General features: G+C 40.7%; 1 protein-coding gene across 1 annotated transcript in view; it reads left to right on the top strand.

Annotated features, from left to right (window-relative positions):
- Positions 1-19,484, top strand: part of FUT8 (fucosyltransferase 8) — a 393,784-nt gene that overhangs the window by 209,579 nt on the left and 164,721 nt on the right. Inside the window, exons 5-6 of the mRNA XM_073637234.1 lie at positions 2,003-2,171; positions 5,321-5,435. Coding sequence (XP_073493335.1) covers positions 2,003-2,171; positions 5,321-5,435 — 284 coding nt within the window. The remainder of the gene's footprint in view (positions 1-2,002; positions 2,172-5,320; positions 5,436-19,484) is intronic.

Below are 19,484 nucleotides of genomic sequence, written 5' to 3'. Positions count from 1 at the left end.
CCAGTACTGCACTTTATGTACACGCTCAGTAGTGACCAGTGCTGCACTTTATGTACACGCTCAGTAGTGACCTGTGCTGCACTTTATGTACACGCTCAGTAGTGACCAGTGCTGCACTTTATGTACACGCTCAGTAGTGACCAGTGCTGCACTTTATGTACACGCTCAGTAGTGACCAGTGCTGCGCTTTATGTGCACGCTCAGTAGTGACCAGTGCTGCGCTTTATGTACACGCTCAGTAGTGACCAGTGCTGCACTTTATGTACACGCTCAGTAGTGACCAGTACTGCACTTTATGTACACGCTCAGTAGTGACCAGTGCTGCACTTTATGTACACGCTCAGTAGTGACCAGTACTGCACTTTATGTACACGCTCAGTAGTGACCAGTGCTGCACTTTATGTACACGCTCAGTAGTGACCAGTGCTGCACTTTATGTACACGCTCAGTAGTGACCAGTGCTGCACTTTATGTACACGCTCAGTAGTGACCAGTGCAGCACTTTATGTACACGCTCAGTAGTGACCAGTGCTGCACTTTATGTACACGCTCAGTAGTGACCAGTACTGCACTTTATGGACACGCTCAGTAGTGACCAGTGCTGCACTTTATGGACACGCTCAGTAGTGACCAGTGCTGCACTTTATGGACACGCTCAGTAGTGACCAGTGCTGCACTTTATGTATACGCTCAGTAGTGACCAGTGCTGCACTTTATGGACACGCTCAGTAGTGACCAGTGCAGCACTTTATGTACACGCTCAGTAGTGACCAGTGCTGCACTTTATGTACACGCTCAGTAGTGACCAGTGCTGCACTTTATGTACACGCTCAGTAGTGACCAGTGCTGCACTTTATGTACACGCTCAGTAGTGACCAGTGCTGCACTTTATGGACACGCTCAGTAGTGACCAGTGCTGCACTTTATGGACACGCTCAGTAGTGACCAGTGCTGGACTTTATGGACACGCTCAGTAGTGACCAGTGCTGCACTTTATGGACACGCTCAGTAGTGACCAGTGCAGCACTTTATGTACACGCTCAGTAGTGACCAGTGCTGCACTTTATGTACACGCTCAGTAGTGACCAGTGCTGCACTTTATGTACATGCTCAGTAGTGACCAGTGCTGCACTTTATGTACATGCTCAGTAGTGACCAGTGCTGCACTTTATGTACATGCTCAGTAGTGACCAGTGCTGCACTTTATGGACACACTCAGTAGTGACCAGTGCTGCACTTTATGGACACACTCAGTAGTGACCAGTGCTGTGGAGTCGGAGGTTTGGCTTACTGACTCCACAGCCCCTGGTCAGCAGACCCGTAGTCCTATCCATACTGTGATAATCTGATGTCTGATTCCAGCCTTCAGATGTGTTTTCGACAGCTAGAAATACCCTAATGCAACTTTACCACTTCACATAGTATCTAATTACCTTCATATGGAATTTAACACCTTATTAATCATATTTAACCTCCTTCATGCTCTCACCAGGCCAAAAATGGCCAGTTTTTGCTCATATTTAGTTTCTGCTGCTCCCCTGAGTGAGTATTCAACTTTCTGTTTTTTTATTTCCACCATATAGTTCCAGAGATGTGGGCCTTAATTTAGTGCTAATTGTTCTGGTCTTTAACAAGGGGCGTGGCTCTTAGGGTAATTATGCAGAGCATCCTAAAGACACGCCCCAGAGGATCCTGGGAGCCACGCCTCTTACTAGCGACCTCAAAAATGAGGACAAAATAAAAGAGGCCCGTATCTCTGGAACCATATGGCGTATTTAAAAAAAACAACAACAACAAATAAGCTGAATACTCAGGGGAGTGGCAGGAACAAATAAGAGAAAAATGGTCTCCTTCTTACCTGGTGACAGATCCTCTTTAACCCTGTCTATATGAAGATATTTCAATATGATTGATATGGTTAATAGCCATTTTGTGTACAAGAAGTAATGAAATAAGAACTTGTTGTTTTTTAACTTTTTTTTTTTTTTTTTTTTAATTTTAGTGACTGGCATGGGAAAAGACCATGAAATCTTACGAAGGGCAATAGATAACGGGGCCAAGGAATTCTGGTATTTCGTCCAAAGCGAGCTAAAAAAATTGAAACATCTGGACCGAAATGAACTCCAAAGACACGTGGATGAGCTACTGATCGATATGGGTGATCAGCAAAGGTATGGACTGCCTAAGGCATATGGAAATTACACGGTGGGACCCCTCTACTTCTTGGGACCCAAATTGGAGCGCTGCTCTGTAGGAGACTCCCTTTCGAGGGGGATGGCCATTCAACCATATTGTCACCATGTAATTCTACATTTCCTCTGTTGGTCTGAACTCTTTTGACACACCCTGTGCAGAGTTGTGATAGAATTTGGAAAAATATTTAGATTTGAGAGTCCTCAGTGGTTGATACCTTTTAATGGCTAACTGAAAAGATGGTAACAAATTGCAAGCTTTGGAGACTACGCAGGTCTCTTCATCAGGCTAGTAAGTTACTAGCCTGCTGAAGAGACCTGCGTAGTCTCGAAAGCTTGCAATTTGTTACCATCTTTTCAGTTAGTGGTTGATACCTTCTAATGGCTAACTGAAAAGATGGTAACAAATTGCAAGCTTTGGAGACTACGCAGGTCTCTTCATCAGGCTAGTAAGTTACTAGCCTGCTGAAGAGACCTGCGTAGTCTCGAAAGCTTGCAATTTGTTACCATCTTTTCAGTTAGTGGTTGATACCTTCTAATGGCTAACTGAAAAGATGGTAACAAATTGCAAGCTTTGGAGACTACGCAGGTCTCTTCATCAGGCTAGTAACTTACTAGCCTGATGAAGAGACCTGCGTAGTCTCCAAAGCTTGCAATTTGTTACCATCTTTTCAGTTAGCCATTAGAAGGTATCAACCACTAACTGAAAAGATGGTAACAAATTGCAAGCTTTCGAGACTACGCAGGTCTCTTCAGCAGGCTAGTAACTTACTAGCCTGATGAAGAGACCTGCGTAGTCTCCAAAGCTTGCAATTTGTTACCATCTTTTCAGTTAGCCATTAGAAGGTATCAACCACTAACTGAAAAGATGGTAACAAATTGCAAGCTTTCGAGACTACGCAGGTCTCTTCAGCAGGCTAGTAACTTACTAGCCTGATGAAGAGACCTGCGTAGTCTCCAAAGCTTGCAATTTGTTACCATCTTTTCAGTTAGCCATTAGAAGGTATCAACCACTAACTGAAAAGATGGTAACAAATTGCAAGCTTTCGAGACTACGCAGGTCTCTTCAGCAGGCTAGTAACTTACTAGCCTGATGAAGAGACCTGCGTAGTCTCCAAAGCTTGCAATTTGTTACCATCTTTTCAGTTAGCCATTAAAAGGTATCAACCACTGAGGACTCTCAAATCTAAATATTTTTCTATCTACTGGCTAACGCGGTACAAGAATATATATTTTCCCAATAGAATTTGGGAAAACCACCCTTTGTTGATGTTTTAAGAAAGCCCCAACACACACCTGTCACGGGTTTAGACTGGTGAAACATGTTTTTATCTGTATTATTCTGCAATTCCTTGCCTGACCAGGGGTCTCGTGACCTGAAATACTTCTTAAAATACATGTATACTATACCCCTTAAACAAATTTATTTTTGTAGAGTTCTATTAGGATGTATAGATGACGGAAAAACAAACATGAAGGTTTGGCCATGGAATCTAATCCTATTTCGATGGAATATAAATCATTTCATTTCCTATGAGGATGTAGGTTGAGTCAATTAAATGAATTGATATGTTGCTGCTTCCACAAAGTGATTCATCTCGCTAATTGTTTCTACTGTGTAAGAGTTATGGAGCATTGCAGGATAATGCAGCTTTTCTTGGATTGGAGCACCTAGCACATGCCTTTTTGCTGTTAAGGGTTGCACGCGCGTTAGTAGGCTTTTTTTGTGTTTCCCATTAGATGTAGGGCGGATTCTGATGGCACTGGACAGCTTTACTTTTATGGAGAGTATTACTGATTTTAGTGGTCTTTTATACTGGAAAATATGTAGTGTTTTATAAAAATCTGTACAAGAAAGTCTTTATTCATATTGTGCTCCCTTTATGTTACAGGGGTTTAGTAAGAAAAATATTTTTTTGTCTACTTTAAATGGTTGGACCAAGCTCTGCCTTCGAGAAGCAGGATACAGTACCTGCAAAACCTGGAACAGACACTTCTCTGAATTGCAAATAAGCAACCAGTGAACTGTAGTCATCGAAAAAAGTACAGCTAATTTGCATTATTTCCCAGGGATCATTGCTTAGACAGTGCTCTACACCAGTAAGTAGTACCAGCAATATTATAATTGTTGGACTGCGTTGATCCCATGTAATAATCTGCTTATTATGTCAAGAGTTTTGTAAAAATCTGTACAAATAACTCTCATAATACATTTAAGAAGGAAAACTTATTTTTTGTCTACTTTTAATGGGTGAGTGACTAGAAGAAGCAGGATAGAGAACCTGCAGGTCCTGAAACAGACACCTTGCTTATCTGGACTGCAGTTGAATAATATGCAGCCAGTGAACTGTGAAAATAATGTAGAATATGCAAAATAACTTTTCTCTAAAATGAAGTAAAAAATGGACAGCTAATTTGCACATTTTCCCAGGGAGCATTGCCAATTAAACATCTTGTACCAGTAAATAGTACCAACAATGTTGTATTTATTGTAACGATGTATCGGACTGCGTTGTTGCCAATAGTTCAGGAGTTTTGTAAAATTCTGTACAAATAACTCCATATTCCCAATGTGGTCACTTTTGATACAAGTTTTAAGGAAAAAAAAATTTTTTAATTTTAATGGGTGAATGAAGCTCTGACTAGGAGAAGCAGGATAGAGAACCTGCAGGTCCTGGAAAAGGCACTTATTCAATAGCAGGACTAAATGCAACAAAAGTGACCAGTGAACTGTGGGAATAGCCATAAAATTTGCAAAATTACTTATTTTACACAACGAAGAAAAAGGAAGCCTGCTGATTTTCATTATTTGCCAATAGAACTCCATATGCCAGCTTGATGTCCACAAGGAGATCCAACAATTTTATATCTATTGCAGCCATACAACTGACTGCGATGCTGCCATGTAATAAACTACTTAATAGGTCAGGAGTTTTGTAAAAATTGGTACAAAAGACTTTTGAACACTCTGCTCCTTTTTTGATAAAAAATTTTAAGGGGTGAACGAAGCTCTGCCTGAAAGAAGCAAGATAGAGAACCTGCAGGTCCTGGAACATGCTCCTTACTTCCATAAAGTTCTTCTTATTGTATGGGACTGCATTGTGACCATGTAATCATCTGCTTCACAGGTCAGTTATGACAGATCTCTACTACCTCAGTCAGACCGATGGTGCAGGTGACTGGCGAGAAAGAGAGGCCAAAGATTTGACAGAACTCGTGCAGCGACGGATTACCCATGTTCAGGTAATAGACTTCTTGCCTCTTCTGCATGCTTGGTAATTGCGTAGCTTTCGCCAGTGTTCGGCCATCCTCTTCTTTTCCTGGGTCCAGGCTCTGTAATATCCAGCAGGGGTGGGATCTCACCAGTGGTGCTACCTGTGTATCAGAGGTAAGGAGGCCACTAGCATCTACCAAGCAGCAAGCACCTTCTGTCCCAGACACACTATGGACCACAAAGGGCCCTCTGCTGTCTGTGTCCACCCCTCAAAGCAGCAAGCACCTTCTGTCCCAGACACACTATGGACCACAAAGGGCCCTCTGCTGTCTGTGTCCACCCCTCAAAGCAGCAAGCACCTTCTGTCCCAGACACACTATGGACCCCAAAGGGCCCTCTGCTGTCTGTGTCCACCCCTCAAAGCACAAGCACCTTCTGTCCCAGACACACTATGGACCACAAAGGGCCTTCTGCTGTCTGTGTCCACCCCTCAAAGCACAAGCACCTTCTGTCCCAGACACACTATGGACCACAAAGGGCCTTCTGCTGTCTGTGTCCACCCCTCAAAGCACAAGCACCTTCTGTCCCAGACACACTATGGACCACAAAGGCCCTTCTGCTGTCTGTGTCCACCCCTCAAAGCACAAGCACCTTCTGTCCCAGACACACTATGGACCACAAAGGGCCTTCTGCTGTCTGTGTCCACCCCTCAAAGCACGAGCACCTTCTGTCCCAGACACACTATGAACCACAAAGGGCCTTCTGCTGTCTGTGTCCACCCCTCAAAGCAGCAAGCACCTTCTGTCCCAGAGACACTATGGACCACAAAGGGCCTTCTGCTGTCTGTGTCCACCCCTCAAAGCACAAGCACCTTCTGTCCCAGACACACTATGGACCACAAAGGGCCTTCTGCTGTCTGTGTCCACCCCTCAAAGCACAAGCACCTTCTGTCCCAGACATACTGTGGACCACAAAGGGCCTTCTGCTGTCTGTGTCCACCCCTCAAAGCACAAGCACCTTCTGTCCCAGACACACTGTGGACCACAAAGGGCCTTCTGCTGTCTGTGTCCACCCCTCAAAGCACAAGCACCTTCTGTCCCAGACACACTGTGGACCACAAAGGGCCTTCTGCTGTCTGTGTCCACCCCTCAAAGCACAAGCACCTTCTGTCCCAGACACACTATGGACCACAAAGGGCCTTCTGCTGTCTGTGTCCACCCCTCAAAGCACAAGCACCTTCTGTCCCAGACACACTATGGACCACAAAGGGCCTTCTGCTGTCTGTGTCCACCCCTCAAAGCACGAGCACCTTCTGTCCCAGACACACTATGGACCACAAAGGGCCTTCTGCTGTCTGTGTCCACCCCTCAAAGCACGAGCACCTTCTGTCCCAGACACATTATGGACCACAAAGGGCCTTCTGCTGTCTGTGTCCACCCCTCAAAGCACAAGCACCTTCTGTCCCAGACACACTATGGACCACAAAGGGCCCTCTGCTGTCTGTGTCCACCCCTCAAAGCACAAGCACCTTCTGTCCCAGACACACTATGGACCACAAAGGGCCTTCTGCTGTCTGTGTCCACCCCTCAAAGCACAAGCACCTTCTGTCCCAGACACACTATGGACCACAAAGGGCCTTCTGCTGTCTGTGTCCACCCCTCAAAGCACAAGCACCTTCTGTCCCAGACACACTATGGACCACAAAGGGCCTTCTGCTGTCTGTGTCCACCCCTCAAAGCACAAGCACCTTCTGTCCCAGACACACTATGGACCACAAAGGGCCTTCTGCTGTCTGTGTCCACCCCTCAAAGCACAAGCACCTTCTGTCCCAGACACACTATGGACCACAAAGGGCCTTCTGCTGTCTGTGTCCACCCCTCAAAGCACAAGCACCTTCTGTCCCAGACACACTATGGACCACAAAGGGCCTTCTGCTGTCTGTGTCCACCCCTCATATCCAGTTTGGGGACTAGTTTTTCATAACCGGTGAATATTTCGATAATTTGCCACCTCCAACAAATATCAAATCTGCTTGAGAAAAAAAAAATAATTGAGTGCTATGCGATTATTCCTCTTTTCTTTCTTTTCACAAGTCCAGGGAAATAATCTGCCTTAGAAGCTAGGTTTTTGATCCTCCCTTCCCAAGTAACAAAAAAAAAAGAAATGTGCCTCCTTTTTCCCAGGCAGCTCGTGTTCCAGGTGACTGACAGCCTCATGTATTATTTCTCTGTCATTAATATTAGTTGGATTTCGTGCCTCTCGGCATGAAAATTGCAGTAAAGTTTTTAACCTGGCAGCGTCCACTGTTACCCACCTCTCTCCATTCTTCAAGTAGAAGAAACGTAAATTCAGCTCATTACTGCTTGTCACGATTTTGTTATAATTGTGAATTTCGATTTAAAGTGCACCCGTCATCAGTCCAAAAGTGGCCACTTTTTTTCTCTTATTTTATTCTCTTCTGTTTTTTACTTTTTTATTTAATTTGTTACTTATATAGCGCCATTAATTCCACAGCGCGTTACAGACATTATCCTCACTGTCCCCATTGGGGCTCACAATCTAATTTCCCTATCAGTATGTCTTTGTAGTGTGAGAGGAAACACACACAAACACGAGGAGAACTTACAAACTCCTTGTCGTCCTTGGTGGGATTGGACCCAGGAGCCCAGCGCTGCAAGGCTACAGTGCTAACCACTGAGCCACCATGCAACTTTTTATGGTTACTTATGCAGAGCAAGCTACAGGCCCACCCCCAAGGAATCCTATGAACAACGCCCTCTTCTAATGACCATAAAAAATAAAAGGCCCATATCTCTGGAACTGTATGGCAGTTTTCAAAAGCAACAAAAGCAGAATACTCAACGGAGCTATGAGAATAAAAATAAGTGCAATCTTTAAGTAAAATTTTCTGAAAAGTTCAAATATGTATTGTACTATTAAAGAATGAGAACATTACCAGTCAATGACGGCTCTAACTTTCCCACTGGACCACCACCGATTTGTACTAACCTAGGCCTCCCTTCACTTTGTGGCTTAATATAACATGTACAGGTGCGTCTCACTAAATTAGAATATCTTCAAAAAGTTAATTTATCTCAGTTCTTCAATACAAAAAACACCTGGAAAGGCTTACATAAGCGTTTACAAAGGTCCCTTAGTCTGTTTCAGTAGGCTCCACAATTATGGGGAAGAATGCTGACGTGACAGATGTCCAGAAGGCAGTCATTGACACACTTCACAAGGTCCCAGAGTCTGGAGGAAGAGTGGAGAGGCCACAATCCAAGCTGCTGGAGGTCTAGTGTGAAGTCTCCACAATCAGTGATGGTTTGGGGGGCCATGTCATCTGCTGGTGTAGGTCCACTGTGTTTTATCAAGACCAAAGTCAGTGCAGCCGTCTACCAGGACATTTTACAGCTCTTCATGCTTCCCTCTGCCGACAAGCTTTATGGAGATGGAAATATCATTCTCCAGCAGGACTTGGCCCCTGTCCACACGGCCAAAAGTACCAATACCTGGTTTACACACAACAGTATCACTGTGCTTGATTGGCAGAAAACTCGCCTGACCTTAACCCCATAGAGAATCTATTATAGAGAATCTATGGGGTATTGTCAAGAGGAAGATGAGACCCCAGACCCAACAATGCAGACGAGCTGAAGGCTGCTATCAAAGCCACCTGGGCTTCCATAACACCTCAGCAGGGCCACAGGCTGATCCCTCCATGCCACAGGCTGATCGCCTCCATGCCACAGGCTGATCCCTCCATGCCACAGGCTGATCCCTCCATGCCACAGGCTGATCCCCTCCATGCCACAGGCTGATCCCCTCCATGCCACAGGCTGATCCCCTCCATGCCACAGGCTGATCCCCTCCATGCCACAGGCTGATCCCCTCCATGCCACAGGCTGATCCCTCCATGCCACAGGCTGATCGCCTCCATGCCACAGGCTGATCGCCTCCGTGCCACAGGCTGATCGCCTCCATGCCACAGGCTGATCGCCTCCATGCCACAGGCTGATCGCCTCCATGCCACAGGCTGATCGCCTCCATGCCACAGGCTGATCCCTCCATGCCACAGGCTGATCCCTCCATGCCACAGGCTGATCCCTCCATGCCACAGGCTGATCGCCTCCGTGCCACAGGCTGATCGCCTCCGTGCCAAAGGCTGATCGCCTCCGTGCCACAGGCTGATCGCCTCCATGCCACAGGCTGATCCCTCCATGCCACAGGCTGATCCCTCCATGCCACAGGCTGATCCCTCCATGCCCCAGGCTGATCGCCTCCATGCCACATTGCCGCACTGATGCACAAGGAGCCGACCAAGTATTGAGGCATTTACTGAACGGACATTTCAGTAGGACATTTCCGATTTTAAAAACATTTTTCAAACTGTTATAAAGTATTCTAATTTACTGAGATAATGACTTTTGTGTTTTCATTGGCTGTAAGCCATAATCATCAACATTAACAGAAATAACCACTTGAAATAGATCCCTCTGCGTGTAATGACTCTATATAATAGATCCCTCTGTGTGTAATGACTCTATATAATAGATCCCTCTGTGTCTAATGACTCTATATAATAGATCCCTCTGTGTGTAATGACTCTATATAATAGATCCCTCTGTGTGTAATGACTCTATATAATAGATCCCTCTGTGTGTAATGACTCTATATAATAGATCCCTCTGTGTGTAATGACTCTATATAATAGATCGCTGTGTGTAATGACTCTATAATAGATCCCTCTGTGTGTAATGACTCTATATAATAGATCCCTCTGTGTGTAATGACTCTATATAATAGATCCCTCTGTGTGTAATGACTCTATATAATAGATCCCTCTGCGTGTAATGACTCTATATAATAGATCCCTCTGCGTGTAATGACTCTATATAATAGATCACTCTGCGTGTAATGACTCTATATAATAGATCACTCTGCGTGTAATGACTCTATATAATAGACCCCTCTGTGTGTAATGACTCTATATAATAGATCCCTCTGTGTGTAATGACTCTATAATAGATCCCTCTGTGTGTAATGACTATATAATAGATCCCTCTGCGTGTAATGACTCTATATAATAGATCGCTCTGCGTGTAATGACTGTATATAATAGATCCCTCTGTGTGTAATGACTCTATATAATAGATCCCTCTGTGTGTAATGACTCTATATAATAGATCCCTCTGTGTGTAATGACTCTATAATAGATCCCTCTGTGTGTAATGACTGTATAATAGATCCCTCTGCGTGTAATGACTCTATATAATAGATCGCTCTGCGTGTAATGACTGTATATAATAGATCCCTCTGTGTGTAATGACTCTATATAATAGATCCCTCTGTGTGTAATGACTCTATATAATAGATCCCTCTGTGTGTAATGACTCTATATAATAGATCCCTCTGTGTGTAATGACTCTATATAATAGATCCCTCTGTGTGTAATGACTCTATATAATAGATCCCTCTGTGTGTAATGACTCTATATAATAGATCGCTGTGTGTAATGACTCTATAATAGATCCCTCTGTGTGTAATGACTCTATATAATAGATCCCTCTGTGTGTAATGACTCTATATAATAGATCCCTCTGTGTGTAATGACTCTATATAATAGATCCCTCTGCGTGTAATGACTCTATATAATAGATCCCTCTGTGTGTAATGACTCTATAATAGATCCCTCTGTGTGTAATGACTCTATATAATAGAACCCTCTGTGTGTAATGACTCTATATAATAGATCCCTCTGTGTGTAATGACTCTATATAATAGATCCCTCTGCGTGTAATGACTCTATATAATAGATCACTCTGCGTGTAATGACTCTATATAATAGATCACTCTGCGTGTAATGACTCTATATAATAGATCCCTCTGTGTGTAATGACTCTATATAATAGATCGCTCTACGTGTAATGACTCTATATAATAGATCGCTCTGCGTGTAATGACTGTATATAATAGATCCCTCTGCATGTAATGACTCTATATAATAGATCCCTCTGCGTGTAATGACTCTATATAATAGATCCCTCTGCGTGTAATGACTCTATATAATAGATCCCTCTGCGTGTAATGACTCTATATAATAGATCACTCTGCGTGTAATGACTCTATATAATAGATCACTCTGCGTGTAATGACTCTATATAGTAGACCCCTCTGCGTGTAATGACTCTATATAATAGATCCCTCTGCGTGTAATGACTCTATATAATAGATCCCTCTGTGTGTAATGACTATATAATAGATCACTCTGTGTGTAATAACTATATAATAGATCACTCTACGTGTAATGACTCTATATAATAGATCCCTCTGTGTGTAATGACTCTATATAATAGATCCCTCTGTGTGTAATGACTATATAATAGATCCCTCTGCGTGTAATGACTCTATATAATAGATCCCTCTGCGTGTAATGACTCTATATAATAGATCCCTCTGTGTGTAATGACTCTATATAATAGATCCCTCTGCGTGTAATGACTCTATATAATAGATCCCTCTGCGTGTAATGACTCTATATAATAGATCGATCTGCGTGTAATGACTATATAATAGATCCCTCTGTGTGTAATAACTATAATAGATCCCTCTGTGTGTAATGACTCTATATAATAGATCCCTCTGTGTGTAATGACTCTATATAATAGATCCCTCTGTGTGTAATGACTCTATATAATAGATCCCTCTGCGTGTAATGACTCTATATAATAGATCCCTCTGCGTGTAATGGCTCTATATAATAGATCCCTCTGCGTGTAATGACTCTATATAATAGATCACTCTGCGTGTAATGACTCTATATAATAGATCACTCTGCGTGTAATGACTCTATATAATAGACCCCTCTGCGTGTAATGACTCTATATAATAGATCACTCTGCGTGTAATGACTCTATATAATAGACCCCTCTGCGTGTAATGACTCTATATAATAGACCCCTCTGCGTGTAATGACTCTATATAATAGACCCCTCTGCGTGTAATGACTCTATATAATAGACCCCTCTGCGTGTAATGACTCTATGTAATAGATCCCTCTGCGTGTAATGACTCTATATAATAGATCACTCTGCGTGTAATGACTCTATATAATAGATCACTCTGCGTGTAATGACTATATAATAGACCCCTCTGCGTGTAATGACTCTATATAATAGACCTCTCTGCGTGTAATGACTCTATATAATAGACCCCTCTGCGTGTAATGACTCTATATAATAGATCCCTCTGCGTGTAATGAGTCTATGTAATAGATCCCTCTGCGTGTAATGACTCTATATAATAGATCCCTCTGTGTGTAATGACTCTATATAATAGATCGCTCTGTGTGTAATGACTCTATATAATAGATCCCTCTGTGTGTAATGACTATATAATAGATCACTCTGTGTGTAATGACTCTATATAATAGATCCCTCTGTGTGTAATGACTCTATATAATAGATCCCTCTGTGCGTAATGACTCTATATAATAGATCCCTCTGTGCGTAATGACTATATAATAGATCCCTCTGTGCGTAATGACTCTATTTAATAGATCGATCTGCGTGTAATGACTGTATATAATAGATCCCTCTGTGTGTAATGACTCTATATAATAGATCCCTCTGTGTGTAATGACTCTATATAATAGATCCCTCTGTGTGTAATGACTCTATATAATAGATCCCTCTGTGTGTAATGACTCTATATAATAGATCCCTCTGCGTATAATGACTATATAATAGATTCCTCTGTGTGTAATGACTCTATATAATAGATCCCTCTGTGTGCAATGACTCTATATAATAGATCCCTCTGTGTGTAATGACTCTATATAATAGATCACTCTGTGTGTAATGACTCTATATAATAGATCACTCTGTGTGTAATGACTATATAATAGATCCCTCTGCGTGTAATGACTCTATATAATAGATCCCTCTGCGTGTAATGACTCTATATAATAGATCCCTCTGCGTGTAATGACTCTATATAATAGATCCCTCTGCGTGTAATGACTCTATATAATAGATCCCTCTGCGTGTAATGACTCTATATAATAGATCCCTCTGCGTGTAATGACTCTATATAATAGATCCCTCTGCGTGTAATGACTCTATATAATAGAACCCTCTGCGTGTAATGACTCTATATAATAGATCACTCTGCGTGTAATGACTCTATATAATAGACCCCTCTGCGTGTAATGACTCTATATAATAGACCACTCTGCGTGTAATGACTCTATATAATATACCCCTCTGCGTGTAATGACTCTATATAATAGATCCCTCTGCGTGTAATGACTCTATATAATAGATCCCTCTGCGTGTAATGACTCTATATAATAGATCCCTCTGCGTGTAATGACTCTATATAATAGATCCCTCTGTGTGTAATGACTCTATATAATAGATCCCTCTGTGTGTAATGACTCTATATAATAGATCCCTCTGTGTGTAATGACTCTATATAATAGATCGCTCTGCGTGTAATGACTGTATATAATACATCCCTCTGCGTGTAATGACTCTATACAATAGATCCCTCTGTGTGTAATTACTCTATACAATAGATCCCTCTGTGTGTAATGACTCTATATAATAGATCCCTCTGTGTGTAATGACTCTATATAATAGATCCCTCTGTGTGTAATGACTCTATATAATAGATCCCTCTGTGTAATGACTCTATATAATAGATCGCTCTGTGTGTAATGACTCTATATAATAGATCCCTCTGCGTATAATGACTATATAATAGATTCCTCTGTGTGTAATGACTCTATATAATAGACCCCGCTGTGTGTAATGACTCTATATAATAGATCACTCTGTGTAATGACTCTATATAATAGATCCCTCTGTGTGTAATGACTCTATATAATAGATCACTCTGTGTGTAATGACTCTATATAATAGATCACTCTGCGTGTAATGACTCTATATAATAGATCCCTCTGCGTGTAATGACTCTATATAATAGATCCCTCTGTGTGTAATGACTATATAATAGATCACTCTGTGTGTAATGACTATATGATAGATCACTCTGCGTGTAATGACTCTATATAATAGATCCCTCTGCGTGTAATGACTCTATATAATACATCCCTCTGCGTGTAATGACTCTATATAATAGATCCCTCTGCGTGTAATGACTCTATATAATAGATCGCTCTGCGTGTAATGACTCTATAATAGATCCCTCTGTGTGTAATGACTCTATATAATAGATCCCTCTGTGTGTAATGACTATATAATAGATCCTTCTGCGTGTAATGGCTCTATATAATAGATCCCTCTGCGTGTAATGACTCTATATAATAGATCCCTCTGTGTGTAATGACTATATAATAGATCCCTCTGCGTGTAATGACTCTATATAATAGATCGATCTGCGTGTAATGACTGTATATAATAGATCCCTCTGTGTGTAATAACTATAATAGATCCCTCTGTGTGTAATGACTCTATATAATAGATCCCTCTGTGTGTAATGACTCTATATAATAGACCCCTCTGCGTGTAATGACTCTATATAATAGATCACTCTGCGTGTAATGACTCTATATAATAGACCCCTCTGCGTGTAATGACTCTATATAATAGATCACTCTGCGTGTAATGACTCTATATAATAGATCCCTCTGCGTGTAATGACTCTATATAATAGACCCCTCTGCGTGTAATGACTCTATATAATAGATCACTCTGCGTGTAATGACTCTATATAATAGACCCCTCTGCGTGTAATGACTCTATATAATAGATCACTCTGCGTGTAATGACTCTATATAATAGACCCCTCTGTGTGTAATGACTCTATATAATAGATCCCTCTGTGTGTAATGACTCTATATAATAGATCCCTCTGCGTGTAATGACTCTATATAATAGATCCCTCTGCGTGTAATGACTCTATATAATAGATCCCTCTGCGTGTAATGACTCTATATAATAGATCCCTCTGTGTGTAATGACTCTATATAATAGATCCCTCTGTGTGTAATGACTCTATATAATAGATCACTCTGCGTGTAATGACTCTATATAATAGATCCCTCTGCGTGTAATGACTCTATATAATAGATCACTCTGCGTGTAATGACTCTATATAATAGTCCCCTCTGCGTGTAATGACTCTATATAATAGATCACTCTGCGTGTAATGACTCTATATAATAGACCCCTCTGCGTGTAATGAATCTATATAATAGATCCCTCTGCGTGTAATGACTCTATATAATAGATCCCTCTGCGTGTAATGACTCTATATAATAGATCGCTCTGCGTGTAATGACTCTATAAAATAGATCCCTCTGTGTGTAATGACTCTATATAATAGATCCCTCTGTGTGTAATGACTCTATATAATAGATCGCTCTGCGTGTAATGACTGTATATAATAGATCCCTCTGCGTGTAATGACTCTATACAATAGATCCCTCTGTGTGTAATGACTGTATATAATAGATCCCTCTGTGTGTAATGACTGTATATAATAGATCCCTCTGTGTGTAATGACTCTATATAATAGATCCCTCTGTGTGTAATGACTCTATATAATAGATCCCTCTGCGTGTAATGACTCTATATAATAGACCCCTCTGCGTGTAATGACTCTATATAATAGATCACTCTGCGTGTAATGACTCTATATAATAGACCCCTCTGTGTGTAATGACTCTATATAATAGATCCCTCTGTGTGTAATGACTCTATATAATAGATCCCTCTGCGTGTAATGACTCTATATAATAGATCCCTCTGCGTGTAATGACTCTATATAATAGATCCCTCTGCGTGTAATGACTCTATATAATAGATCCCTCTGTGTGTAATGACTCTATATAATAGATCCCTCTGTGTGTAATGACTCTATATAATAGATCACTCTGCGTGTAATGACTCTATATAATAGATCCCTCTGCGTGTAATGACTCTATATAATAGATCACTCTGCGTGTAATGACTCTATATAATAGTCCCCTCTGCGTGTAATGACTCTATATAATAGATCACTCTGCGTGTAATGACTCTATATAATAGACCCCTCTGCGTGTAATGAATCTATATAATAGATCCCTCTGCGTGTAATGACTCTATATAATAGATCCCTCTGCGTGTAATGACTCTATATAATAGATCGCTCTGCGTGTAATGACTCTATAAAATAGATCCCTCTGTGTGTAATGACTCTATATAATAGATCCCTCTGTGTGTAATGACTCTATATAATAGATCGCTCTGCGTGTAATGACTGTATATAATAGATCCCTCTGCGTGTAATGACTCTATACAATAGATCCCTCTGTGTGTAATGACTGTATATAATAGATCCCTCTGTGTGTAATGACTGTATATAATAGATCCCTCTGTGTGTAATGACTCTATATAATAGATCCCTCTGTGTGTAATGACTCTATATAATAGATCCCTCTGTGTGTAATGACTCTATATAATAGATCGCTCTGCGTGTAATGACTCTATATAATAGATCCCTCTGCGTATAATGACTATATAATAGATTCCTCTGTGTGTAATGACTCTATATAAAAGATCCCTCTGTGTGTAATGACTCTATATAATAGATCCCTCTGTGTGTAATGACTCTGTATAATAGATCACTCTGTGTGTAATGACTCTGTATAATAGATCACTCTGCGTGTAATGACTCTATATAATAGATCACTCTGCGTGTAATGACTCTATATAATAGATCCCTCTGCGTGTAATGACTCTATATAATAGATCCCTCTGTGTGTAATGACTCTATATAATAGATCACTCTGTGTGTAATGACTATATAATAGATCACTCTGCGTATAATGACTCTATATAATAGATCCCTCTGTGTGTAATGACTCTATATAATAGATCCCTCTGCGTGTAATGACTCTATATAATAGATCGCTCTGCGTGTAATGACTCTATATAATAGATCGCTCTGCGTGTAATGACTCTATAATAGATCCCTCTGTGTGTAATTACTCTATATAATAGATCCCGCTGTGTGTAATGACTATATAATAGATCCCTCTGCGTGTAATGACTCTATATAATAGATCCCTCTGCGTGTAATGACTCTATATAATAGATCCCTCTGTGTGTAATGACTCTATATAATAGATCCCTCTGCGTGTAATGACTCTATATAATAGATCCCTCTGCGTGTAATGACTCTATATAATAGATCGATCTGCGTGTAATGACTGTATATAATAGATCCCTCTGTGTGTAATAACTATAATAGAGCCCTCTGTGTGTAATGACTCTATATAATAGATCCCTCTGTGTGTAATGACTCTATAATAGATCGCTCTGTGTGTAATGACTATATGATAGATCCCTCTGCGTGTAATGACTCTATATAATAGATCCCTCTGCGTGTAATGACTCTATATAATAGATCCCTCTGCGTGTAATGACTCTATATAATAGATCACTCTGCGTGTAATGACTCTATATAATAGACCCCTCTGCGTGTAATGACTCTATATAATAGATCACTCTGCGTGTAATGACTCTATATAATAGACCCCTCTGCGTGTAATGACTCTATATAATAGACCCCTCTGCGTGTAATGACTCTATATAATAGATCCCTCTGCATGTAATGACTCTATGTAATAGATCCCTCTGCGTGTAATGACTCTATATAATAGATCACTCTGTGTGTAATGACTATATAATAGATCACTCTGCGTGTAATGACTCTATATAATAGATCCCTCTGTGTGTAATGACTCTATATAATAGATCCCTCTGCGTGTAATGGCTCTATATAATAGATCGCTCTGCGTGTAATGACTCTATATAATAGATCGCTCTGCGTGTAATGACTCTATAATAGATCCCTCTGTGTGTAATGACTCTATATAATAGATCCCGCTGTGTGTAATGACTATATAATAGATCCCTCTGCGTGTGATGACTCTATATAATAGATCCCTCTGCGTGTAATGACTCTATATAATAGATCCCTCTGCGTGTAATGACTCTATATAATAGATCCCTCTGCGTGTAATGACTCTATATAATAGATCCCTCTGCGTGTAATGACTCTATATAATAGATCGATCTGCGTGTAATGACTGTATATAATAGATCCCTCTGTGTGTAATAACTATAATAGATCCCTCTGTGTGTAATAACTATAATAGATCCCTCTGTGTGTAATGACTCTATAATAGATCCCTCTGTGTGTAATGACTATATAATAGATCCCTCTGCGTGTAATGACTCTATATAATAGATCCCTCTGCGTGTAATGACTCTATATAATAGATCCCTCTGCGTGTAATGACTCTATATAATAGATCACTCTGCGTGTAATGACTCTATATAATAGACCCCTCTGCGTGTAATGACTCTATATAATAGATCACTCTGCGTGTAATAACTCTATATAATAGACCCCTCTGCGTGTAATGACTCTATATAATAGACCCCTCTGCGTGTAATGACTCTATATAATAGATCGCTCTCTGTGTGTAATGACTCTATATAATAGATCGCTCTCTGTGTGTAATGACTCTATATAATAGATCTCTCTGTGTGTAATGACTCTATATAATAGATCCTTCTGCGTGTAATGACTATATAATAGATCGCTCTGCGTGTAATGACTGTATATAATAGATCCCTCTGTGTGTAATAACTATAATAGATCCCTCTGTGTGTAATGACTCTATATAATAGATCCCTCTGTGTGTAATGACTCTATATAATAGATCCCTCTGTGTGTAATGACTCTATATAATAGATCCCTCTGTGTGTAATGACTCTATATAATAGATCCCTCTGCGTGTAATGACTCTATATAATAGATCCCTCTGCGTGTAATGACTCTATATAATAGATCCCTCTGCGTGTAATGACTCTATACAATAGATCCCTCTGTGTGTAATGACTCTATATAATAGATCCCTCTGTGTGTAATGACTCTATATAATAGATCCCTCTGTGTGTAATGACTCTATAATAGATCCCTCTGTGTGTAATGACTCTATATAATAGATCGCTCTGTGTGTAATGACTCTATATAATAGATCCCTCTGCGTATAATGACTA

This window comes from Phyllobates terribilis, unplaced genomic scaffold, assembly GCF_046119375.1.
Source record: "Phyllobates terribilis strain yellow unplaced genomic scaffold, ASM4611937v1 Scaffold_6__1_contigs__length_29720123, whole genome shotgun sequence".
Classification (NCBI taxonomy): Eukaryota; Metazoa; Chordata; class Amphibia; order Anura; family Dendrobatidae; genus Phyllobates; species Phyllobates terribilis.
This window is presented reverse-complemented; position numbering and strand designations above follow the sequence as displayed.